This window comes from Corythoichthys intestinalis, chromosome 8 (genome assembly GCF_030265065.1).
Source record: "Corythoichthys intestinalis isolate RoL2023-P3 chromosome 8, ASM3026506v1, whole genome shotgun sequence".
NCBI classification, from domain to species: Eukaryota; Metazoa; Chordata; class Actinopteri; order Syngnathiformes; family Syngnathidae; genus Corythoichthys; species Corythoichthys intestinalis.
This window is the reverse complement of record NC_080402.1, coordinates 18167270-18194121: the sequence shown is the minus strand read 5'-3', so window position 1 is coordinate 18194121 and position 26852 is coordinate 18167270. Positions and strand designations below refer to the sequence as shown.

The 26852-nt window shown below is 38.2% G+C and overlaps 1 protein-coding gene across 1 annotated transcript in view; it reads right to left on the bottom strand.

Moving 5' to 3' along the window:
• Window positions 1–26852, bottom strand: part of cacna1hb (calcium channel, voltage-dependent, T type, alpha 1H subunit b) — a 124237-nt gene that overhangs the window by 40072 nt on the left and 57313 nt on the right. Inside the window, exons 9-18 of the mRNA XM_057842802.1 lie at window positions 25907–26058; window positions 25620–25805; window positions 19721–19838; window positions 17131–17286; window positions 13070–13157; window positions 12795–12979; window positions 11556–11858; window positions 9913–10013; window positions 9696–9819; window positions 5318–5386 (exon numbers count right to left, since the gene is read on the bottom strand). Of these exons, the coding sequence (XP_057698785.1) occupies window positions 5318–5386; window positions 9696–9819; window positions 9913–10013; window positions 11556–11858; window positions 12795–12979; window positions 13070–13157; window positions 17131–17286; window positions 19721–19838; window positions 25620–25805; window positions 25907–26058 (1482 nt within the window). The remainder of the gene's footprint in view (window positions 1–5317; window positions 5387–9695; window positions 9820–9912; window positions 10014–11555; window positions 11859–12794; window positions 12980–13069; window positions 13158–17130; window positions 17287–19720; window positions 19839–25619; window positions 25806–25906; window positions 26059–26852) is intronic.

The following is a 26852-nucleotide window of genomic DNA, read 5'->3' as shown; positions in this document are numbered from 1 at the left end:
CACGATGGTATGCCTGTCCAATAATACTTGACTGCAGCCGATAGCCGACAAACTACGCCCACATGAAGCTGCGGTAGATATCACATGTATAGAGAACTAGATGCGAAATGATAGACTTGTCGGCGTTAGTTAACAGCCACCATCTTAAAGCAGTAGACTTCTCAGGAGGGCGCTGTTGTAGAGAACCTTCCAAGCGACCCTAAATAACTTTTAATCTAAAATAATCCTAAATCGTCAGAATCTTACTTGAATCGATCCTTAAATGATGAAACAGTTATAAAACTTTCACATGTCGAAAGTAGACAGAAGGGAGCTAATGCAAAAACGGGAGCAGTTTTAACAACTTTACCAGTTGATTCACAACATTAAATGACTTCTAAGCATAGCAAAGGTTACTATGTTTTTTGTTTTTGTTTTTGTTTTTGTTTTTTTAATTAAAAAAAAAAACATGAAAGGTTACACCAGTTACTTTGCCAAGTAACAATTTACTCTTACATTCAGGTAACTGAGTTACTAACTCGATTACTTTTTGGGAGGAGTAATTTGTAACTGTAATTAATTACTTTTTTAAAGTAAGATTAACAACACTGGTTATATTTAATTACTTTATTTAGACATACAATGCTGAGTGGTCTTAACACAAATGTTTATTTTTTGGGAGGGGGGGGGTTCCTGGAGATTATAAACAAGTTTGTATTGTGTCCGTTAATATAATTTAAAGTTCTGTTCAAATATTGCAGTTTGCTAATAAAATCCAAACATTTATTGTGATAGTTTTCAAAATGTTTCTTTAATAGTTTTTGAAAACAAAGGTTTGAATCGAACGGTGTATCGCCTGAACCAATACATATGATAGTAAGTATAATTCAATACAGATTTTTTTTGCATTTATCATTTGGCCCACCAATTAATTAGGTTCATATTCGTGAAAATTGTAGCCCTGACCCCTGTTCACCCAATCTGTTTGGTCGTATTAATGTCCCCAAAAAAAGTGTGCATGCAGGTTATGCTGTTATTATTATCCCTACCAATGTTGAGACTAGGGCTGTCAAACGATTAAAATTTTTAATCGAGATAATCACAGTTTAAAAATTAATTTATTGTGACTAAATATTGCAATCCAGTGTATTTGTTGAGCTAAACGAAATGTTTGAATAGAGTTTGACCAAGGTCTGAGTAAGTTTTATGTGTATTTTACATCGCTATTTTGATTGGGAATCCCAGTTCTCTTTGCATTCTTGTTTAACTGTGTGAGAATAGGGCCTCATTAATACAGATTGAAGCGCTTTTCTTTTGTAAACATTTTTTTGAGAGATAGGAATATTATTTTTGTTGTGCTTTCACTAAATCATACTTATGTTTGTTGTGAAGGAGTTGCCAAAGCTTATGCCAATAAACGGCGCGTCCAATGAACGCTTGTGTCCACTCGCCTTTCTCTGTCTCTTAGCTCTCAATGTGCAAAACACAGCATCATGGTAATCGGTTTGAGGCAATGCATGAGCGGGTCAGCCCGCAAATGCGTTAAATGCGTCAAATATTTTAACGTGATTACCGTATTGGCCCGAATATAAGACGGCCCTGATTATAAGACGCCACCCTTTTTCAAGACTCAAGTTTGAAAAAAGACTTTTTGAACACCAAATTAATTTTTATACACAAAATAATTACAGTACATCCGAAACAAATGATTATAACAATATATTTAAAAAACATGTTATTTTGCCTCATTCAAATCTTAATATCGGAACATTTAAATATGTAAACTAAAGTGCAATCACATTTATAAATGAATGGCTTCTGGTTTTTGAAATGTAAATAAACCAATCTATTGTGACAAAACAACAAAATTGCAATAACTGCATTAACCATCAAAGTAAAGTCTAACTGTAACTTTAGTCTTGAAACAAATCTGAATAAGGAAAAACATTGCAATAAAATAATGCAAACTGGTTAAACTTGAGAGTAGCTGAGATCTATCATGACAGAACATAGCTTCAATGATATCTGGCACCATCTAGCGTCGTAAATGGGTATAATGTCTAGACCGCCACTTTTTCAGTCTTATTTTAATGCAAAAAAAACACCGTCTTATATTCGGGCCAATACGGTAATTTAAAAAATTAATTACCGCTCGTTAACGCGATAAATTTGACAGCACTAGTTAAGACCAAATATACACCCTTGCTGCAAATACAAGCTCATCCTCATTGTAATGTCAGATGTATTATCCTCCAAATGTAACTACCGTATTTTTCGGACTATAAGTCGCAACTGAGTATAGGTGGCACCAGCCATAAAATGCCCAACGAAGAGGAAAAAAACATATATAAGTCGCAACGAAGTATAAGTTGCATTTTTGGAGGGAAATTTACTTGATAAAATGACAAATATGTCATCTTGAAAGGCAACTGGGAAAAAAATGCAATCGAGAACAACATGCTGAACTAGAAACTGCAATTTCGGGAGAAATTACACACCTTGGTCTTTCCTCTGTGGAGATACAGATCTTAGCCCCACTCAGGTCTATCAATAGAATGGATCATAATGCCAGTCATTGGCAAAAAACAAAGTAAAAGCCGTTAGAAATGAATGGGAGAATTGGACGTCCATGGACGTCAATGGCGGCACCTTTCATAATTGTTAATGGAATCGGGGAAATTTGGGGGACACGTCCTAATGATATCTAGTCATTTTCTGTTGATTTGGGAAAAAAAAAAAATTCCCATTGAAAATGAATGGGAAAAATTTTGGACGTCCATGGACGTCAATGGTATCAACTTACATAAGCGTCAATGGAATCCAAGTACATTGGCATCAATAAAATGAACAAACATGAAGAAATGCCATTGGAAATGAATGGGAAGTTTGGACGTCCATGAACGTCAATGGCATCACCCTCCATAAGCGGCAATGCAATCGGGGACATTTGGGGGACACGTCCTAATGATATCTAGTCATTTTCTGTTGATTTGGGAAAAAAAAAGAAATTCCCATTGAAAATGAATGGGAAAAATTTTGGACGTCCATGGACGTCAATGGTATCAACTTACATAAGCGTCAATGGAATCCAAGTACACTGGCATCAATAGAATGAACAAACATGAAGAAATGCCTTTGGAAATGAATGGGAAGTTTGGACGTCCATGGACGTCAATGGCATCACCCCCCATAAGCGGCAATGCAATCGGGGACATTTGGGGGACACGTCCTAATGATATCTAGTCATTTTCTGTTGATTTGGGGAAAAAAAAAAAATTCCCATTGAAAATGAATGGGAAAAATTTTGGACGTCCATGGACGTCAATGGTATCAACTTACATAACCGTCAATGGAATCCAAGTACATTGGCATCAAAAGAATGAACAAACATGAAGAAATGCCATTGGAAATGAATGGGAAGTTTGGACGTCCCTGGACGTCAATGGCATCACCCTCCATAAGCAGCAATGCAATCGGGGACATTTGGGGGACAGGTCCTATTGATATCTAGTCATTTTCTGTTGATTTGGGAAAAAAAAAAAATTTCCCATTGAAAATGAATGGGTAAAATTTTGGACGTCCATGGACGTCAATGGCAGCACCCCCCATAAGCGTCAATGGAATTGGGGACGTTTGGGATATACGTCCTATTGATATCTGGTCATTTTCTGTTGATTTGGAGAAATTTAGTTTTTTCCCCATTGAAAATGAATGGGAAAAATTTTGGACGTCCATGTAAGTCAATGGCGGCACCCTTCATAAGCGTCAATGGAATTGGGGAAGTTTGGGGGACACGTCCTATTGATATCTGGTCATTTTCTGTTGATTTGGGGTAATTTTGTTTTTTCCCCATTGAAAATGAATGGGAAAAATTTTGGACGTCCATGGCAGTCAATGGCATCGACATCTATATAGTCAGTTGAATCCAAGTACATTGGCATCAGTAGATTCGACATGCATGACCGTCAATGGCATCAATGCAATGTAAATTCCATTGGAAATCCCATTGGAAGTGAATGGGACTTTTCCCATTCGAAATGAATGGGATAGTTTTTGGCAAATTTCCGAGGAAGCGTAATTTTTTTCCAAATTCTGTATACAACTTTTATGCCCCTCACCGTCCCGGAATTTTTGATGCCCAAATTATGTGATTTGGTCAAAAATTGTAGGACTAGATACATTTTGAAACTTTTTTTTTTTTCACGGAAAATTGCCGTTTACGGACGAACGGAAAAATTTTCGGGGCCATTTGTAAAGTTTCCTGTGTCACGCGAAAATTCCGGTCGTGCCGATACTTGAACGGTGCCGATCGGTCTAACGGTTCGGGCTGTGAAGCGCGCGTTTTTTTTCCATTCAAAATGAATAGGAAAGTTTTTGGCAAATTTCCGGGGAACCGTAAATTTTTGCCAAATTCTGTATACAACTTTTATGCCCCTCACCGTCCCGGAATTTTTGATGCCCAAATTATGTGATTTGGTCAAAAATTGTAGGACTAGATACATTTTGAAACTTTTTTTATTTTTCGGAAAATTGCCGTTTACGGGCGAACGGAAAATTTTTCGTGGCGGTTTGAAAAATTCCCATCGTCACGCGAAAATTCCGGTCGTGCCGATACTTGAACTGTGCCGATCGGTGCTACGGTTTGGGCTGTGCGTTGGCTCAAAAAAACGCGGAGAATAAGATGAATAAATAATAAGTACAATAAAGTTGCACAATAACAATACCTTGTTCTTTCTTTCAGAAAGACCAAGGTAATAAGTGTACAGTATGATAATCTTACATTATGCATGAACAACGAAATGCGAACGTGATCGGTTTGTTAATGGACCATAACTATTAAGAGTTATTCAGATAACTATAGCATGAAAACATGCTAACAAGTTTACAAAACCATCAGTGTCACTCCAAAACACCAAAATAACATGTGAAATGATATAATAATGTGTTAATAATTTCACACATAAGTCGCTCCAGAGTATAAGTCGCACCCACAGCCAAACTATGAAAAAAACTACGACTTACAGTACGACAAATACGGTACTACAAACTAAATACTGTAGCAAAAATGAGAAAATATGTTTAAGAAATGTAGTGTTTAATTTCTCTCACTTTAAAAGACATATCAGTAAGAAGATCTTTTCTGATTTACAGTATATAATGATAAATGACACATTTAGCACCTCTTCAAAGATTTGTGACTTTAAGCAAGTTTAAGAAACACTTCTATTAAAGTTATGTGATTTACGTCTTCTAAAAATGTGACTATGCAAATGATTTTGGCCCCCAGCCTGAAGTGTCTGAAGAGAAATGGCCTTATCATCTTGTGATGGAAACTTACCTTGATCATCATTTCGCCAACAAAGATCACAGTGAAGATGTAATTGGACACGCTGAGGAAAATTCGCTCCTGTAACACACATGCACGCAAAAACAATTACCACTGCAGAGGATGAAAAGGTAATAAGAAAGAACGCATGACGTTGTAATCATAATAATCAGGGTTTGCTTACAATTGTTATGCTCATAATGCGTATAAGCCCAAAGGGGTAACAGTAAAATCCTCGAGAAAACAAACATGGATCAGTGGAAGGTCAAAGAATTATAGTGTGATGATGAGTTAGAACAGGAGAAAAAAAAGGGAAGAAAAATATCTCATACTAGATATGTTTGGAATTCAGGTATCATTACGTAAAATGTGGCCAAAAAAAAAAAAAATCTTAAGAGATTGTAGCCTATGTGCCGATACAAAATATGCTATTTCTTTGGCTAAACCAAAACATTTAAATGTATTTAAACAAACGATGTGATAATATTAAATACGACTTAATATTTCAGGGATTCCAAAGGAATACACATTTTTAGTATGTATGTATAATTTTAATTAACATTGTAAGGGAATAAACATCCCATTTAATACAAATGAAACTAGAAAAGGCCATTTCTGGAAATATTTTGTTGTGTATTTTGCTGTGCTGTTCGGTAAAATCTATAAAGGACATATCTGTCATTGAAACTATATAAAATCATCATATCATATAAAAGGCAGACACTTGAAGGCGAAGGACGCATTTTCCTGAGCAAAAAAAACAACAAAAAAAAACTTCATAATCACTACGAAATCTGAATGTCAAAAATTGTTATTCGATATTTTCTGCATCCTATATGGTATACTGGGGGCGGGATTCAATAAGCTTCGGCTTCTCCTGTCTGCCCTTTTCTTTTCCGGATGAATTAATTGTCAACACATATAAATTCTGTATGGTTGTTTGGATTTGTCATGCCTGAAGGGAAAATAAATAAAGAAATTAAAAAAGAAAGAAAGAAAAGAAAGAAAAAAAAAACTTATCAGTCTTTGGATTTGACGGATACACTCGTCACTGGAAGCAACAGAATTGACGGCTATATTTGTCGTTGGAATTGACAGGTACATTTGTCATTGAATAAATATATCAGTCAATTCCAATGACAAATACTGTATATCCAATAGTTAAAAATGACAGATTCTCCTATTGTAATCCTAACACCAGGGGTGAAAGTTGGCCAGAACGGTCAGGAACGCAGTTCCGGTATAAGACTCAGGGCCAGAATGCAGTTCCGGAATAAGATTTAGAGCTGGAATGCTGTTCCGGTACACGGTGCTTTGATTCCGAAAATATGACGGCAACTGTACGCTTTGTAAAAAAAAATAATAATAATTTTTTTTTTTTTTTAAATGGTAAGATGCCACATATGCATTTCATCTCCAAGAAGAAAACAATCTACCAACATCAGATTAACATACACAAGTGTTAACAACAAGCATAATAAAGTGCTTGTGTAGCGTAATCCGTTTCCACCAATATTTACTATTTATTTTATTCCACGGACGGCATGGAGGTTTCCCCAGCTGCTGCAGTTATCTGAGTCTGACGATGATAAGTCATGTAAATGTGCGAATGCACACAGCAAAGCAAAAAGCCCGGACTCAGTTATCTGTTCAATTGGCTGACATACTGACATGTGATCAGCAGAGATAGCTAGCTCTGATTGGTTCAAATGTGCATGTTTTCTGGAACAGCACAAAAAAAAAGGCTGTTGAATTGATGCGACAAAAAAAGGGCAATGCAACATAAAAAGAATCAAATCTTTAAGAGAAACGAAAGAGTTGAGGAGGCTTACTTATCATAATTTGTTTTATTTGCTCTGATGGGGAGGTTCAGAACATCTTAGTTGTCAATGTACACTTTGGACTTATATTTGTTCATTTACGTTAGGCTACTTATTAATTTCCTTATGATTTAATAAAGTAAATGTTTGCGCAATCTTCAAAATATATTCCATTTCACTCTGCATGATATACCGTAAGTCATTTGTACTTATTTTTCTGAATGTATGTTACTTATACCTTTATTATTAAGAAAACAAAACCAAAAGTAAATGTTTACATCACTTTACATTACTTCAATTTTAATATACATCCTATGTTCTTAAGTAGTTAAAATTGAGATTTGGCATTTAGTATGTGAGGAAATGAGGGAAAATAAACATTAGGAGATGGAGGTTGGGGTTATTGCTGTTTTTTTAACTTTTATTTTGCAAATCATTGAAAAAATACAATTTTGAATGAAAATCAGTTTTTGTATGTTATAGAAATAACTGCTAAAACAGTTTTCTTTGCATTTCAGTAGTTTAAGAGCTTGGACCCCCCCCCCCCCCCCCCCAAAAAAAAGAAAGAAAAAAATTAATTAATTAAAAAAAAAATTTTTTTTTTTAATTCTGGCTCTGTGGCGACCTTCACATCGGGGAGTTCCGGCAAGAAATTCTAGCCACTTTCACCCCTGCCTAACACAGAGCCTAACCCTAACCCCATGGTTGAAATGTAATGTGATTTACCCCTTTCGTCCACAAATATTTTTTTTCCTTAAATGTTTTTATTACATTCATATAGGACAAGGGTCTCTAAACAGCAGCACAGGGGCCAATTGTGGCCCACTGCACAATATTTTGCGGCCCCTATTTGACATCCAATTGCATTTTGCGATGGACAATAAGAATTATACAGGGCGTCCCAAAATAATGTAACACTGTTTGACTTTAAATAGATTATGATTTTTTTTTTCCTATTTTAGATTTGTTTTGGAGTAAGAATGGCAGGTACTGGGCTTACGTTCAGGCAAAAAAAAAATGTTCTGAAAATATTCTGGAAATATGAAAATAAAGCTGAAGTGGCAAGACACTTTACGTGTGAGATTCCACAGAGAGCCATAACTGCAGTTACTGGGCACAAGAAAAACCTCATCTTACAGTGGAACGTCACTTGAATTTGCCTGGAGTCACTGTCTGGTGTGGACTTTCAGCCAGGGGACTATTGGACCATTTTTTTTTCGAAGGCACAGTGACTGGGTTGAGTTATCTCGTGTTGGAGTATTTCTGTGGAACTCACGCGTAAAGCATTTTACCACTTCAGCTTTATTTTCACATTTCCAGAATGTTTTCAGAACAATTTTTTTTGTTCAAACCTTAGGGAAGACTGCGTTTCCCATGAGGACCAGCGCACACCTGGGCAGTATCGTAAAATAACCAATCAATCAAAAAGGAATCTCCCGGTCGCCTGCAGATGGATTAAACAACGTTTGTGTTTCCAGCGGCTGTGTGAAGGATGAATAGTAATAAGGTAACAAATCCAGTTTTGGCTAATCAACAGCATATGATGGTAAGCAAATGTGTGGCTTAGTTAGGCTACCCTCCCCCTGCAGCTACAGGAAGTGTCTGGTTGAAGTTATTGCCGCCAAAGGGGGGGGGGGGGGGGGGCACAAAATATCAACAGTGATGGTTCACCTACTTATTTTTACCCCTTCTGTCATTATTTGCATACTATCCTTATTAAAATATGAAAACCTATAAATGTTTGGGTGGTTTTAGTTAAAGCAGACAGTTTTTTCAGCTGTGTGATTTTGACAAAGATCAGATTTGATGGTGATTTTATGCAGAAATGTGAGAAATTCCAAAAGGTTCAGATACTTTTTCATACCACTGTATATATTACATACTTATTCATAAACCAATTTAAAAGATATATATGTTTGTATGTAAACCCTAACCCTAAACCCTAACCCTAAGAACTACAGAAGAAACAAACAAAGATAGATAAGCAACTAAGAACTACAGAAGAAACACTTGGGGACAAAGGGGCGTGATACAGAAGAAACACAAAGTCAAAAAGACGAAGAAAAATTAAGAAGAAAAAGACAATAGAAAAGCAACTAAGACCTACAGAAGAAGATTATGAAGATGGAAAAGCAACTAAGAACTACAGAAGAAACACAAGAAGATAGAAAAGCAACTAAGAACTACAGAAGAAACACAATGAAGATAGAAAAGCAACTAAGAACTACAGAGAAACAAAACAAAGCAAATAAGAGAAGCTGAAAAAAAATAAGTTAGCATAAATGATGAAGAAGGATGGGCAAAGGGAGATGACGGTCAGTCACGTGCAACCACTCCTCTCAAATTGAGGGGACCCCTCTCAAATAGGGGGGATCATTTCCTAACCTAACCCTAAACCCTCACCCAGTTTTTACACATTTTTAAAACCAATGTCTTTAGTGGAAGGAACATACACAAAGGGAATGACATAAAGTATATAAGATGTTTCAAATTCAACATCCATTGACTGCCACCCCATACATTATGCATGTTGGTATGTGTACGTGTAAAAGTGCATGCTCTTGTGTTACCATGCTGTGCGGCTGAATGTCGGGCCTCTCCAGCGCGATGGTTATGCAGTTAAGGAAGATGAAGAGTAGGATGATGTGATCGAACATCTTGTGTCCAATTGTATTCTGGCACCACAGCCTGAAGCTACAACCACACACAGAAATGCACTGTAAACACTAAGAGAGTGTATGTGTGATTTGACGCGGCGCCAGGCCGACCGCACGCGAGGGGATTTACCGGTTGTGTGGAGCGAACACATAGAGCGACCAATCCTCGTGCTCAATGCACCATTGAGGCTCGTATGGCTCCAGTAATTTTCTCAGCTTTTGGTATAAAGTCTGCAACAGTACACAATGAACATCCTCCTCAAGGACACTTTTTTTCCGACATGAAATTTTAACTACTTTATACACTCGAGTACACTGGGGAACAACTAAGAAGAAACATTCCCTTCAGTTAGATTTTTAAAACTGAAATCGCATGTTGATTTTAAAACGCCAGTCATTTTTTTAGCAAGTGTTTCCTCCACAGCTTACCTAACTAATCTTATTAGTACTTGCACACAATTCAAATTACAGTAGCTAAACCCTTTGTTAAATATTTCATTGTATGTTAATATATATGGCAGAAAACACTCAGGTGAGTTGAAGTTCCGCTGAGACCCCCAATTTGACCAAATTTCAAAATTGTCCTATTTGCATGTGTGATACATCAGTGAAAAGCTTAAGATTTCTATTTTCTGGGGGTAGAAAATTTTTGAACAGGAGGGCATTTCAAAAAAAAAATTGACCACAAAACTCTATCTGGAGGCGAGAGCACGCAAGAGCAGAATTAGACGCCATGACTTTAACGAGATATTTTCACGTACTTACCTCGTTTCGATCCAAAAACTCCATGTAGCATGTATCATGTGTCAACACACAGATGTGAATGGCCACAGCCAGATTTTTGGGGGATTTTATGGATGAAACATGGTAATTTAACAAGGGTCGCAAAGCAGAAATTGCAGACATAGAGGAGTGGTCGAGATGTTTTTTTCATATATTTACCCTTTTAAACGTTTTTTTTTTTTTGTTTGTTTGTTTGTTTTTTTCAATTTTTCTTTGCTTGGATCAATTATTTATCATCTAAACATATGGGAGAAAATGCGACAGTAATAAAAAAAAATACAATTAATAGATAGTTATGAGGTAGATATCCGTGACATTTTTACCGACACCATTTTTTTCGTTGTGACGTAATTTGTTTAAAAGTTTAAAATATGCGAGTGAATCATTTTTTAAAGTCGTTTCTTTTTTTTAAACGAAATATTAGACAACAATTAATGATTCTAAGATAAAAATGACAGACATTTTGATTACTAAATATAATTACTTCTTTTTATGGCTGGGTTGAAACAAAAGCTATTGCGCGACGTCTGTAAACTGGGGTTTCCAGGGTAAAAGGGACAAATTAAAGATAGTTCTGTGGCTTAATGCCCCATGAATCTCCTATGGCAGTATATGGACATATATTGTTCTATCAGACACAACAGTTCTTTTGGCTTAAAATACAGCAGTTTATTTTAAAGAGGAGTGCAAGAGCAGAAACTGCTTTTTCAGTCTTGTCTGTGTTTTCTGCCATATATATACACGTATATTTTATCTATAGAACAAGGACATAGTATACTAATCATTTAATCCAAGTATCATATTTTTTTGTTTGTTTTTACCCGAACAGGGCACTCATTTAATTCTTTGGCTGCCATTGACGGTACTAGACTTCCAATCCATTTTGACTGGGAGGTGAAATGTCTCTGCCAGCCTCTCCCAGTCAAAAGTTTTTAACGTTTTCTATTGGTCAATACTGACTGAGCTCAAAACAAATAGATGAAAGCAAACCTCCTCCACGTCTTCATCCTCCTGCTGCGTGTGGTAAAGCATTGTGTGAAGGGGGTCGTCATAAGAGTGGTCGGGCAGGTGGAAGGCCGCGGTCCCATTGCAGTCTGGTGTGTACAACACAGGCACCTGCAAGTAATCGGGGGTGTCCACGGACGCTTCCCTGCTGCCAGCGTCAGAGGCCGTGTGGCTGTCGGTCAGCAGCGACTCCATTTCGCCCGACTGGCTTCTGCGGTGAAGGCTGGGGGCCCGTCCCAGGCTGGTCCAGCTGGAACGACGGCTCTCCGGGAGGCTGTCCCATGGAGGCTGTGTAGAGTATCACAATTGGGACATGGATTTTGTTAAGATTGGAAGAGTCCCAAAAATGTATTGTACTAGGTTTGACAAAAATACCAATCAGTTAATAACTAATGTAGAATACAACCTTTGAAAAAAAAATAATAACTTGTTCAGTTGTATTCTACAATATGTCACGTAAATTTCAATGTTGAAAAATGATGAAAAAAATCTTTGATGTCACAAGACATTACACAGTTTTATTTATTTTAAATTGAAGAACATAATATCTAAAACATCAGTGATTGTCAAGATATAACATTAGTTTTAGTTTAAAAAAGATATTTTTTTAATTCAACTTAATTAAAATTAAAAGTGTAAAAATTAGGTGGTGTGTTTAATGATATCTAATTAGTTTTTATTCAGAAAAAAAAAGAATAATATAAGTAAAGATGAACAATAGTATCGGTTAGCGATAATTATCAGCTGATAATTGCAATTATGACGTCACACAGTTAATCCGGATTTTGAAAAAAATTCAACGGATAATGCTATCCGATAATTATATACTTAATTTATATATATATATATATATATATATATATATATATATATATATATATATATATATATACACATATACACATATACATATATATACAGTGGGGAGAACAAGTATTTGATACACTGCCAATGGGTTTTCCCATACATATACATACATATACATATACATATACACATATACCGGTATATAGACCCAAAAAATGTTGGGTTTTTTTTTTTTTGGGGGGGGGGGTGGAGGGTGCGCTACTTTGCGGTTTTTCACTTGTTGAGGTGGGTTCTGGTTCCTTTTAACCGCGAAAAACAAGGGATCACTGTACTCAAACATTCATCATGCGTGTCAAGGACCGCATACGCTGCAGAGGTCAGTTTCATCACGCAGTACTTAGCGGTGTGAAAACTCACCGGCGACCTCTGCTGCTCAAGGCTGTCCACTACAGAGGCCGCACTGGCGCGCCGAGATTGACCGTAGTTCACAGTGGGTGTGGCTGCCGTGTGAGTGATGACAGGCATGGACAGAGGCGGTGGCCTAGAAGCCCTGGGGTTCAGGAGACCATTGGGACTGAGAATCATTGCTTGGATCTTCAGCTCTTCAAGTCAGTGTGAGAAATTTAAAAAAAAAAAAAAAAGTTCAGTAAAGACGTCGCCTGCTACTTCAGTTTCTCAAGATAGTCTGTTACCTGCGGCATACAAGTCCCTCAGCTTCTCCTCATCATCGTAAGACAGCGATTGTCCCTCGTCGTCCGAATCGGATCGGCTGGCGTCGCCCTAAAAGTGTGACAATGCAGTTCAAAGATACACAAAACAATGAGTCAGTCGAGGCAGACAGGCCGAGTGGGACATTTTGGCGATGATCTCCAGTCGCCCTAAGCAATAAAGCTTTTCCCAATTTAATTAAAATTTTCACAGCAAAGATGGAGAAAGATGGCTTCAACGGAGGGCATCAACCGGTGTGTGTCTACCAGCTTTGTCTATTAAGAGTGTGTGAGTATCAGTGTGTATTGTCTGATGACGGTGATAAAGCAGCAAAATCTAAACAACAGAAGCTCACCAGCTGTGAATGACAGAGCGATATCAAACACAAGCTTGCCTAGGGAGGGTTGTGTATGTACACATGTCTACATTTGTACGTGTATATGTCTATATGTGTGTGTGTGAGTTCCTGCATGATATGAAAACCATGTAGAATCGGAATGAGGCAAAAACATGCAAGCGGGATTGTGGAGATTATCCTCAATCAAGCAGCTTTGTTATTGACGCCACCAATGCCTTTGTCAAAAAAGCCAGCAAGGACCCCATCAACAACGCATCAGTGCTTCCTGCATTACCAAAGCCAACATTTCCAAAGCGGCCGCCACATTGTTAGCTCCACCAAGGCCACCAGGAATCCTCTAAAGGGACAGACAACACCTTTATCATGTTCATTTTAGCGGAAACAATCCCGTTTAATGAATTGAAAAACACAGGATTTCATTCTTCTGATGTGTAATAGTGGAGAAAAACTTAAATAAAAGCCACAATTTTCAGGAAACGGCTGCCCTTAATGCGGGCAGACATTTATCAATGCCGAAATTCATTTAGCCATCCAAATGAATTGTGTCCCAGATTTCCTGCCCTTCCTCATGACGTCATTAATATTCATTATCATTTGCACCTGTGCTCGAGTCAGTGTTGTTTTTGTCAACAATGACGATAACGAAAATATTTTATTATTAATTTTTTCATGATGATGACGTGACCTTGGGAGACTCGAACATAATGAGACTAATGCCAGTTTTCGTCTGCAGAGACGACAACAAAACGTCACATGTTCACAATGCGTGACATTTTCATATTGCACGTGGAGTACGTCAGCTTGCATCGTAGCAGTGTTTAGGTCATGTCACTCATGTGATATGTGCTGCGCCTCTCCCTCAAGGCGGATTTATGCTTCTGCGTAGCCGTGATGGCGGACCTATGGCGTTAATGCAGACCTGATTTACGACTCCATGCCGTAGCCTGACATGCACCTCCACAAAAACCTGACAACGCGTCATGTCATCGCGTGGTGACGTGACAACAATGGACTGTGATTGGTCTACTCAGACTGTTGTTTCCGGTTCAGCGCGAAATCAACACCTTTTACAAACACTCTTGCGCTACAAGCAACAATGGACCAAGCCGACGAGAGGATCATCGAAGAGGTCCGCAAGTACGACCACCTGTACAATGTTTCGTTAAGGCATTATAAATATTGCCAAATGGCAAGCAATTTGTGGAAGGAAATTGCTGAAAATACTGGGTTGGAGGTCCGGGAATGCATAAAAAATGGAAGAACCTCCGAAACAAGTATGCACGTGTTTGGAAGCGAATGGCCACACGAAGCGGTGACCCATGGAACACCAAAAACTCCCAGCTTTTTATCACTTTGTTTTTGGTTGGTGCACTTCACCATTTATTTTGTACATGTTTGCTGTGACTTATAGAATAAAGCACAGGTTTTGTTTTGATGTTTAATTTTCAACAACAGACAGTTTACGCACTTGATACATCATCTCTGATTGAGAGTGCCTCGGCACGTCATTTCATTTTGCCATGGCACTGTTCCTTGAGGTCACTCAAAGAAAGCCACATTCAAGCGCTCCGTCTCCATTCCCATTGTTGTCTAATCAGAAGAAAACAAAAAAAATTCGACAAGAGTCCCCCAAAACCGTACAAACACAACGCCACACCCCTCTAGCGGCTTGGCGGTGAATCACAGAGCAATGTGTTCCCTTGACGCAGAACTTCGACTGCTCATTGACGACAAAAGGACGACTCCGTCGCTACGCCGTCACCGCAACGCAGAAGCATGAATTAGGCTTCACTCTCCTCACCGGAGGTTAGGATGTGTTTCAAGCTAGACGGCGCTCCAGCTTGCTTGTTTGTAAAAACATGGTAAGATTTAGACCGTAGAACATTTCTCGTCTCGAACACAGTGTGGGTATTCAACGTTTCGCTCTTGAATGGTTCAAGTCGTACCTAAATGAACTGAGTTTTTCTGTGAAAATGGGCAATTTTATCTCCAAAAAGGCATCGCTTCCACACGGGGTTCCCCAGGGATCTGTCCTCGGCCCTCTTTTATTTTCGCTTTATTTATTGCCTCTTGGTTCTGTTTTTAGGAAACATGGTGTTTTATTTTATTTGTATGCCGGTGACTGTCAGATCTATTTTCCAATGGCACAAAATGGCACGTTCTGTCAACTCATTGAATGCCTCAATGACATAAAGTCGTGGTGTTCACATAATTTTTTAAGTTTGAATGACAGCAAGACTGAAGTCATGGTGTTCAGACCAAGTAGCCAGGCCTCCCTGAATGTTGACCTCGGTTCATTGTCTCCATTTCTTAAGAACTGTGTCAAAAATCTAGGGGTCCAATTTGATTCTGATTTTAAATTTGAAAAGCAGATTTCTTGCATTGTACTTGACTGTTTTTATCAGCTTCGCCAGATTGCTAAGGTGAAATCTATTGTTTCACGCTCTGATTTGGAGAAATTGATCCATGCTTTTGTCATAACTCGGCTGGATTATGGTAATTCTTTGTATGCAGGCGTCGGTCAGGCTGCACTGGCCCGTCTACAACTTGTGCAAAACTCAGCTGCTCGACTCCTAACTAAAACCCGAACATATCACCCCGATTTTAGCATCTCTTCATTGGCTCCCAGTACATTACCGAATACATTATGAGATATTATTATTTGTTTATAAATGTTTGAATAATCTTGCGCCGCCATATCTGTCAGAACTGCTTCAGCCTTACAGTCCAACCAGAACCCTCAGATCAGCTGACCACCTGCTTCTAGAAGTCCCAAGATCAAGGCTGAAGCTTAGGGGTGACCGTGCATTTGCAGTGATGGCACCCAGGCTGTGGAACCAATTACCACTTACTATTAGACAGGCCCCTTCACTTACAGATTTTAAATCACACCTTAAAACATTTCATTTTTCTTCAGCTTTTAATGTGCAATGAGTGTTTATTTTATTTTTGTGTTTGTTTTATCTTTGAAAGTTAACATTTTGCTGTTATATGGTATGTAAAGCACTTTGGTCTCCTTGGCGGATTTTTTAAATGTGCTATACAAATAAAGCTGATTGATTGATTGATTGATTGATTTTGATTTCTTATCTTGGAAAGAGAGAATACGCAATGTTGCTTTAGCCTTTAAAGGTCTGTGCTTAGTGATCATCACGCACTAAATGTAACTCATTGCGTTAGCATAGCATTCGCATTAGCATTAGCATCAACTTTAGCGCGGCAAGCATCCTCCGAAACGCTCGGACAACTTTTTCTTACTTAAGAGTTTAAGTTCGTGGATTCTAGGTGGGTTTAATTGAAAATCATGTACTGCTTTTCCTGCTGAGTGTGTATTATCATCACAAAGTTGGCTTTGTCCTTGTAATGTAGACGCTACAATATGTGCTCATCTGTCTATGTTCATTCAAAATTGTTGGAAACCTTTACTTATTTTTGGGCGAAAACATTTTGAGTAACTGTCGACTAAAACAAAGACAAACATATTTTGAAATGACTCAAATATAACTAAGACTAGTATTTTCATCCAAAAGAGTAAGACTAACACAAAAATTAAAATGCTGCCAAAAACAACACTGGCTCGATCCTATTCAAGTTTATATGCATTCGTTTAAATTATGTCACAAAGCGGTATTTATACTAGGTGTTAACTCTCCCTCTAAGTAGCCAAAGCCCAAAAGCAGCCCTTACTTCAGCCTGGAAGCCCTCAACCAAAATGGCCACCAGCAGATTGAAGAGGACGTAGTTGCCGAAGGTCATGAGAGCGACGAAGTAGAGGGCAGCTAGCGGGGTGGTGGACGCCATGCCATTGTACAAAACAGCGTTCCAGTCCTCCTGTGTCAGGATCTGCAGAAATGAGATTTTTTTTATTATCGTTTTTTTATTCATTTTTTACAGCTTTAAGGCAGAAGTGGGTAAAGTAGGCAAAAATTTTACTCAAGTAAGAGTAGCATTACTTCAAAATAAAGTTAGCGATATGAACTTTTGTTATAATGATACTGTAGAATAACTCATTACATAACCACATTAAGCCAAATAAGTAAAAAAACGAAACAAAAAAAACATTGAATTCCCGCGAGAGAAAATAAATGACAGAAATGAAGCATTAGTCGTCCAAAGAGCGTGAGTGCCCCCTAGTGGAGAAAATAGTTCCTAGTTTGAAAAGTGATTAGTTCCTTCATAGTTACTATTATGAAATTTAAGGATCATATATCCAGGGAGAGAGGTTAAAATCCGCTCTTTCGAGTCATGTTGAAGGCAGCGCTCTATGTCAAGTACTTCATGTTTTTACGGTGCTTTAAAGACGCCATGTGATTGAACAGACTGGCATGAGCATAAAACGTGAAGCTTGTGTCTAATAGGTATAACGGAGTCATGTGATTATTGTCGCAACATCTCATTGGTGAAATTGGTAGTTACTCTTGGCATCGCTGGCAAAAAAAATCGTATTGATCCGAATATAAGACGGTGTTTTTTTGCACTGAAATAAGACTGAAAAAGTGGAGTCGTATTATATTCGGGGTCTAGACGTTATACCCCTCACAACGCTAGATGGCGCCAGATATCATTGAAGCGATGTTCTGTCACGCTAGATTTCAGCAACTCTCAAGTTTAACCAGTTTGCATTATTTTATTGCAATGTTTTTCCTTATTCAGATTGGTTTCAAGATTACATTTAGGGTTGCCACCCGTCCCTTGAAATAAGGAACAGTCTGTAATTGGGAATTAAATGTTGCGTTCCGTATTGAACCAATACGGAAAATACTGGACTGTCTCAGGAAATTAGAATACACAATATTCTAATTTTTTGAGACAGTCCTGTGTATATATACAGGACTGTCTCAGGAAATTAGAATACACAATATTCTAATTTCCTGACTGTCTCAGGAAATTAGAATATTGTGTATTCCTGACTGTCTCAGGAAATTAGAATATTGTGTATTCTAATTTCCTGAGACAGTCCTGTATATATACACAGGACTGTCTCAAAAAATTAGAATATTGTGTATTCTAATTTTCTGAGACAGTCCAGTATACATTTCTATGCATTTTAGGAGTTTTGGGGATGTCCCTTTTTCTTCTGCCTGGACAGCTTTGGGTGCAAGGGGGTGCGTCCCATATTTCTATTTCTCAAAGGGGGCAACCCTACAGTTACAGTTAGACTATGCAGTTAATGCAGTTATTGCAATTTTGTTGTTTTGTCACAATAGAATGGTTTATTTACATTTCAAAAACCAGAAGCCATTCATTTACGAATGTGATTGCACTTTAGTTTACATATTTAAATGTTTAGATAATAAGATTTGAATGAGGCAAAATAACATGCTTTTTCTCTCAAATATATTGTTATAATCATTTGTTTCAGATGTACTGTATTTATTTTCTGCATAAAAATTAATTTGGTGTTCAAAAAGTCTTTTTTCAAACTTGAGTCTTGAAAAAGAGAGGGTCGTCTTTTAATAAGGGCCGTCTTATATTCGGGCCAATGCGGTATGTAGAATTCAGAGGGAAATTGTAATGACTCTTGTATAGCCCAAAGTAGCGGAGTAAGAGTAGCGTTTTTTCTTCACAAATCTAATCAAGTAAAACTAAGAAGTATAACTCTGTAAAACTACTCCTTGGAGTAAAAGTTACTCAAGTAAATGTAACGCGTTACTACCCACCTCTAGTTAAAGGTCACATAAATGTTGGAAAATGTCATTTTTTTTATGTTACAAAAAACTGGCATTTGACAGCCGTGTGTAGACTTTTTATATCGACTCAGCAAACGTAGCACACATGATCTTATAAACTTGAGATGTGTTTGTCTTGACATTTCAGGGGCACAAACTGAGCAGCTACAGCATAATAGGGAAAAAAACAAACTACTTCCTCAGTGCACTGTAATAAGACGCACATTAACGTGGAATTTAATATCCATCTCCGTGGGCTGAATAGCAATAACGCTAGTCGGTGTTAAACAAGCTCCTGCCGCGTGCCTTTTTCGCACCACGTCTTTTCTTTTTTTCTTTTCTTTTTTTCTTTTCTTTTTTTTTGGTGAAGCGCATCATCTTGCTGCACTGCCATTGGCTTGGCCATTTGTGCATTGGAGAAAACATTGCTGAGCGTGAGCCAGTTCTAGATTGGATTAAAATAATAAAGATGAGTGTCTGGGTTACTGCCAATGACACCACAAGCTGCTTCGGTTTAAATGTCCTACTATTTCAAATCAAATTAAATAGCGGACGCGACAACTGTGCGCGTGCATTCGTGCACGTGTGTTTGTTTGTGCGTGTTGAACCTGGAAGACGGTGACTGTGGCCCAAAGCAGTGAGTCAAAGTTCTTTCTGTCGGGCAGAGTATCTCCGCTGTCTTGTCGCAGACCGAATTTACATCCAAACAAATGCATCCCCAAGATACTGTGCACACACAAAAAAGATTGAAAGAATGCATCATTGTAACCTACATCCATAAACTAACTGCAAGGAGTGGCCAAAAACTATAACAGCTTGGCAGCACACATGGAATTTTTTTTTTTTTTTTTTTAATTCTGCCCACAAGGGGAGTGGACGATATTAAAATTGTAGACATGTCTATGCTTAGTAGACCTGCAGAAAAGCCTCAAGAAGCCAAGTTTGGAACAACAACAAGAATAATATATTTTTGGATAGAAGCTGTCCTTTTGGTTTAGTAGCATTTAACAAAGTTTTGCAAAAGGAATTCAGCTCCTAAAGTCAGATTTACTTCGCAAAATGTGATTTGGTAATGATCATTTTTTTCTTTTTCCTAGGGCACTTCATGCCACACAAAGACGCTTCACAAGAAAAATGGAAACCCAGTAACTCAACAACCATAACAACAAAACAATCATAAAATTAATTTAAAAGCAGAATAAAAGTAAATTTTAAAAAAATAGGTCAAAATAAAACAGAGAGGATTATGATAGGTGAGAAAAAGTAAACAGGTGTGTTTTGAGTCAGGATTTGAAAAGTGAGAGGGTAGATATATTGCAAAGATCAGGGGGTAGGGAGTTCCAGAGCTAGTGGGGAACAGTGACTAAAAACTCTGGAACCAAAGGTTGTGAGACAGACATGGGGGACGGATAGGTGGAGGCTATGGAGTGGTAATGAAGAGGATCTTGTAGTTTATTCTTTGTTTAGCTGGGAGCCAGTGAAGTTGACGGATGATGTGGTGTGTGGTGGCAAATGACTAATTTTCTCCCGATCAGTCAGCCGACTATTTTTACGATTAGTCGACTAATCTAATATTTTTTTTGTTTGTTTTTTGTTTTACTAATTTAGCAATGGATTTTTTGTTGGCACTTATCAATTCACCAAAACATTTTCAAACACTTAAATTCTTTATTGAAGTACAAATAAACACATAAATAATAATAAATCACAAATAAACATTGAGTTCAAATGATGATAGCATTAACTAGTGCAAAAGAATGGAATGTATACAGATTCAGAACACTGACTTCGCCTTTCCAACATGATTCCAAACAATTCTTAAAAAATACCTAGCATTAAAATTATAGTATTGTACTATATATAATAGTATTATAATAATTATAATAATTATTCATTGCCAATCAGATTTTTCATAAAGGGTGTCATTTTAGAGGTATTCTAAGTGTAGAAACTGAATTCTGACGTATGTGGGTGTCAGGAATACACGGGCAGACAGGGTGTGTGTGGACCCAAATGCAGGGAAACAAAAGCAGCAAAGCAGGTGGTGGTGAACTCAAAAAACGTTTTAATAATACCTAACAAAATCACAAAGTACAAACAAAAGGACTAGGGATCAAAAGGGCAATGTTCAAACCAAAACTTACTTAAACAGAGGGACTGGTACACGAGGGCGTTGACAAAACTTGAAATTGATGTTCGCATAGACATAGACCTTGACAATGACGCAACAAGGAGTGACAAGAAACTGGGTCATTATATACACACACGCAGACAAGGGGTAACGAGACAAGGAACAGCTGGGTAACACGGGTGGATGCAGATTGCAGGATACACTGGGAGAACACACACAGGTGAAAGCAATGGGCAATCACAGGGACAAGTCACAATAGGAGAAACCAACACAAAACCTAACAGTGGGATTAACTCCAGAAATTGTTATTTATATGACGAACAAGACATCCTTTTGAAATGTTCACTGGAAGTACGTTCGCTAAACAGCACTAAAAAACAAAAGCACTAAAAAAGGCACTTCATGCCATTGCATGTGGTGTCAGTAATAAAAAAAATGTTTTCATTTTTTTTCGTTTGCAAACGCTGTTAACCAGCGATTTTTCTAGCCTGGTACACCAGACTTATAGCTGTCCCAGCTATTGAGTCACCATTGGCCACCATTCACCGGATAAAATTTCCAGGGCGGAGCAAGCCACAGCAAACAGACAGCAAAGTGGACCAATCAGCGACGGGCGGACGTGACGTTAATAAAGCGACGAGGGACTTGCACGCGGAAGTAAACATACGAGGAGAGCGGAGTTTATTCAACATGACTAGCGCGAGACAGACTGTTATCAATGACTTGTGTCGATGTGTTTTTGGTAATTTAAAACTGAATTTACCGCGGATTGAAACATACTTACGGCTCTCCCGTTCGCCATCTGTGTTGTTGTGGAGACGACTTCCGGCGCGCAAGAGTGACGTTGCTCGTTAAAAACACGTCACGCAAATGCAAATAAATGAATCTGATTGGACGGATGATTTTGCTCTTGCTTGAGAGGCCGTTAATGGGCTGGGTCCCAGACTATTCTCACTGTGTTTGAAAAATACAGGGAGAACAGTCTGGCCGTGCCAGGCAACGATTTTTCATGTTTGAAGTGTCACCTTTTAACCGCAAGTTTGCGTTTTGGAGAAGATTGCTAATGTTTTATTAGCAGGCTAAAGTAGATTGTCTTTTTTCCCCCATGAATTTAGCAATGCTAATGTACATTGTTTAATATAGATGTGTTTCCTTATTTTGTATGTCTGAACTGCAAGTCTACGGCGTGTTGATTACCAATAAATATCTGTGAAATGAACTAGTCTCATATGTCATTTACACGCACACACAAGTGTATGCATGCAGCACGCATGCACGCGGACGCGGTGATAAAACGCAGCCGTGAAAATTATCACCCTCATTTTTATTTATCTTGCGACAAATGGACTCATTGCAAATCGCAACAGGCTTAGCAACTTCAATAAAACATGTCGTTAGTTAGTTAGATGGACTGACTCTTGTCGTCTTCGAAAACTAAACTGGGTGACACCGTAGGTGTTTATTCACGGCCGACGTGCAGCCAAGCTTGGCATTGAAGAGACAGGACACAGTAGTGTACCCTCCTCTGTTTCTTTGAAATAAGTCAATGTTTTGGACACTGGTGCGCTTTTTTGGCTTTGTGCCGCTTTCCACCACTTGCATACCAAGTGTCCGACATTCTGAACTTTCCACGCATATATTTTTTTAACCCTTCATTAACCATCGACGGGATGTTGTGCTCGTTGACGGATTTACTAGTCGGGACATCGCAGACGTCCACTATGTTGACTAGTCGGGACAGCTCTACTACAAACAATAGTGGAAGCGGTATGGCGGGTGAGAGAAGGGAGGAGGCGTGAAATATTTCGAAGGTGGAAGTAGGCTGATCTAGTGATGTCGTTGATATGGGAGCAGAAGGAGAGCATGCAGTCGAGGATGACACCCAGACTCTTAACCTGAGTAATGGGAGTAACGATCGGTTCATTGTTGATGGTAATAGAGAAGTTATTGTCATTACAGAACATGGCAGTGGTGCCTACATGGAGGACTTTTGATATTGAGTTATTGAGTAGGAGGAAGTTATAGGAGAACCAAGGGTTAATGTCTTCTAAACAGAGCATGAGGGTGGGAGGGAAGAGATTGGTTTCGAGGAAATGTAGAGCAGGGTGTCATCCGCGTAGGCCTGTCGCGATAACACATTTTAGTAGGTGATATGTCTCATAATTATTGCCGATATGCGACATTATTGCCTGTTTTGTTTTGTTTTGTTTTTTTCAACCTATTCAACCACGAATATAGTGACAACACATCCTAATAAATCACTGATTCATATGCAATAAATTGTTATTCTTAAATAAACACAAACTATATTAAAATGTATAAATATTAAAATCTCACACAATGCATAATGAGTCATTTTAAAGCTAGTTAGGTAAAGAATATGAAATACGTGAGAAACCCAATGTCATTTTTGTTGTCTACCAATTACAGGCCATTAAACGTGTTCATTTTATCCAAAATGACTGTCATCTTGTCCTGCAAAGTGTGCATGCAACAAATTTAAAGCCAAGTTATTATCATTTATTACATCATATTATCATTGCCAATCAGATTGTTCATAACGGGTGTCATTTTAAATGTATTCTTAGTGTAGAAGCTGAAGAATATGTGATTGCCTCCAGAAATATGAACATGACCTGCTTTTATTTTAAAATGTCCACCGGAAGTACGTTTGCTAAGCCACTAACCGTTAGCTTTACACTTAGTAAAAAGAAAGAAAAACTAAGTGCACTTCGCTTTCGTCATGCACATGGTATCAGTAATAGATTATTTTCTTTTTTTTTTTTTGCTTTCTTTTCACTTACAAATTCTTTAATCCAGCGTGTTTTCATGTTTGAAGTGTCAACTTTTAACCGCAATTTTGCGTTGTGGAGAAGACTGCCAATGTTTTATATCAGGCTAAAGTGGTTAGTACCTTGTCTTTTTTCCATTAACCTCAATGTTGCAATGCTAACGTTTTACAATGTTTAATATAGAAGTGTTTTCTTATTTTGTATGACTGAACTTTAATTCTACAGCATGTTTATGGCCAATACACATCTGTGAAAGCTATTGGAGTTTCATATCCAGTCGACATGTACGTGTGCTGAGTGCACGCAACACATGCATATTCCATGCTGTAATAGTTTTTTTTTTTCTTTTGTTTGCATCGCTTGCAAATTCTATAATCCAGCGAGTTTTCATGTTTGATGTGTTACTTTTTAACCGCGATTTTGCGTTGTGGGGAAGACTGCCAATGTTTTATAGCAGGCTAAAGTGGTTAGTACATTGTCTTTTTATCATTAGCCTCAATGTAGCAATGCTAACGTTTTATAATGTTTAATATAAAAGTGTTTCCTTATTTTGTATGTCTGAACTTTAATTCTACGGCGTGTCTATGGCCAATAAACATCTGTGAAAGCTGGAGTTTCATATGCAGTCAACATGTGTGCAAGCAACACATGCACGCACAAATGTATGTACACACGCACGCAGCAATAAATCGCAGCCGCGAAAATTACCGCCCTCATTTTATTTACTGTGCAATAATTTGACTTATTGCATATCGTGACAGGCTTACATCCGCGTAGCAGTGAAAGTGAATGTTGTGTTAGCAGAAGATGGAACCGAGGGGGAGAATGTAAATGATGAAGAGGAGTGGCCCCAGGAGAGAACCCTGGGGCACGCCAGCAGATACAGGGAGGGATTTGGATTTGTGGGGGCCAAATTTGACAAATTGTGTGCGGTGAAACAGGTAAAAAGTGAACCAAGAATGGGGTGTGTGTGAGATACCAAGGGAGGAGAGCCGGTCGAGAAGGATTGTGTGAGAAATGGTGTCGAAGGAGGCAGTGAGATCAATACGAAGGTTTATTATCAATCCTCAAGGATTGATAATAAACCAGAAGTCAGAAGCTATGAGGAGGTTGTTTGTAATATTAAGAAAGGCTGTTTCAGTGCTATGGAGGGGGCGGAAACCAAATTGAAACTGCTCATAAATGTCATTGACAATAAGGTGGTTATGGAGTTGGGATACAATGTTTTTTTTCAACTATTTTGGAAATGAAAGGTAGGTTGTAAATGGGGTGGAGGTTATTGAAATTGGTGGGATACAAGCTGGGTTTCTTAGGAAGGGGAATGGTAGACATAGTTATCAAAAAAAAAACAAAAAAAAAAGCACACAAAGTCTCAAAATTTCATGTCCAAAATGATACAGAAACGCCATTTTGTTTTAAGTAGCTTGGTTCAGTAGTAGTTTCATCCAGAATTTATTAAGGGGATTTAAAAATACAATTTAGTGGATTTAAGAATAAAATTCATCAAGCCCTTTTTTTTTTAGCCCTTTTTAGCCCTTTTTTTTTTTTTTTGCTTGGTCGCTCCCTCAAGAAGTGTTGTCATACCTGAAGATGAAAATAAAAAGCATGAGCAGCATGCAGAAGGTAGCCACATTGTCCATGGTTTTCATGAGCACTACCAGCTGCCTCCTCAAGGCTGGCAGGAAGCGCACCAGCTTCAGAACCCTCAGCAGACGGAAGGTACGCAGCACAGACAAACCTCCCTCCGCCTCACCCACAATCTCCCAAACACTAAAAGAGATCAAATATTCATGTGAAAAAGACAAAGAACGTGTTTAAATGTGAAGAGAACATAAAAATCCCCTTTAAAATGTGTTGTAAGAACATTCCACCTGATGATGACGATGATGCTGTCGAAGCCATTGTAAGGGTTTTTGATGTAGCCGAAGAGGCCCAGCGCCAGGACTTTCAGAAGCATCTCCAGACTAAAGAGACTTGTGAACACCATGTTGCTGATCTCCAAAATGTCTGTCAGCTCCTGCGGCTGAACACAGGAAAACTTTAGGCAGCTAGCAGGAGCAGAAATACATTAGCAGTGGTTGTCTACAGTAGTTAGTTGTATGTCTGAATCACTGACCATGAGCAGTTCAGTTGTGTTGAGCTTTTTAAGCGATTAAATTGATTCCATTTTTATTCCACATTTAATGTCTAATACAGTGATTCTTAATCTGGGTTCGATTGAACCCCAGCCGTTCGGTAAAGGTTAAGACGCACAGGGCTCTATTTTTATACTCTGACGACAGGTCAAGTGTAATTTTAGACTAGGTTTTGGAATGGGTTGCCTCCGTTTTACGGGCTTTATTATATTTCTTTCTACTCCTAGCCCTCTTTCTAATGGGAGGAGAAAGTGGTTTGCTCAGTGGAAAGTTGAATCACACTTAGTATGAGTAAGTACGTATAACAGACCTACCAGATAATAATAATAAAAAAACATTTATGTCACATTTTACGCGATGAAAATAGTATGTGATGCAATAAAATGAGAATGTAGAAATGATGAACAACCACAATGGGAGTATATCAAACTCCCATGTGATACATTAAAGCTGTTCAGACCATAAGGACACTCAGATTCCTATTCTCCGTGTCTAAACAGCTGAACAGAACATGTTAAAAGTAGGGCTGTCAAAATTATCGCGTTAACGGGCGGTAATTAATTCTTTTTTAATTAATCACGTTAAAATATTTGACGCAATTAACGCACATGCCCCGCTCAAACAGATTAAAATGACAGCACAGTGCAAAGCCAACTTGTTGCTTGTGTTTTTTGGAGTTTTG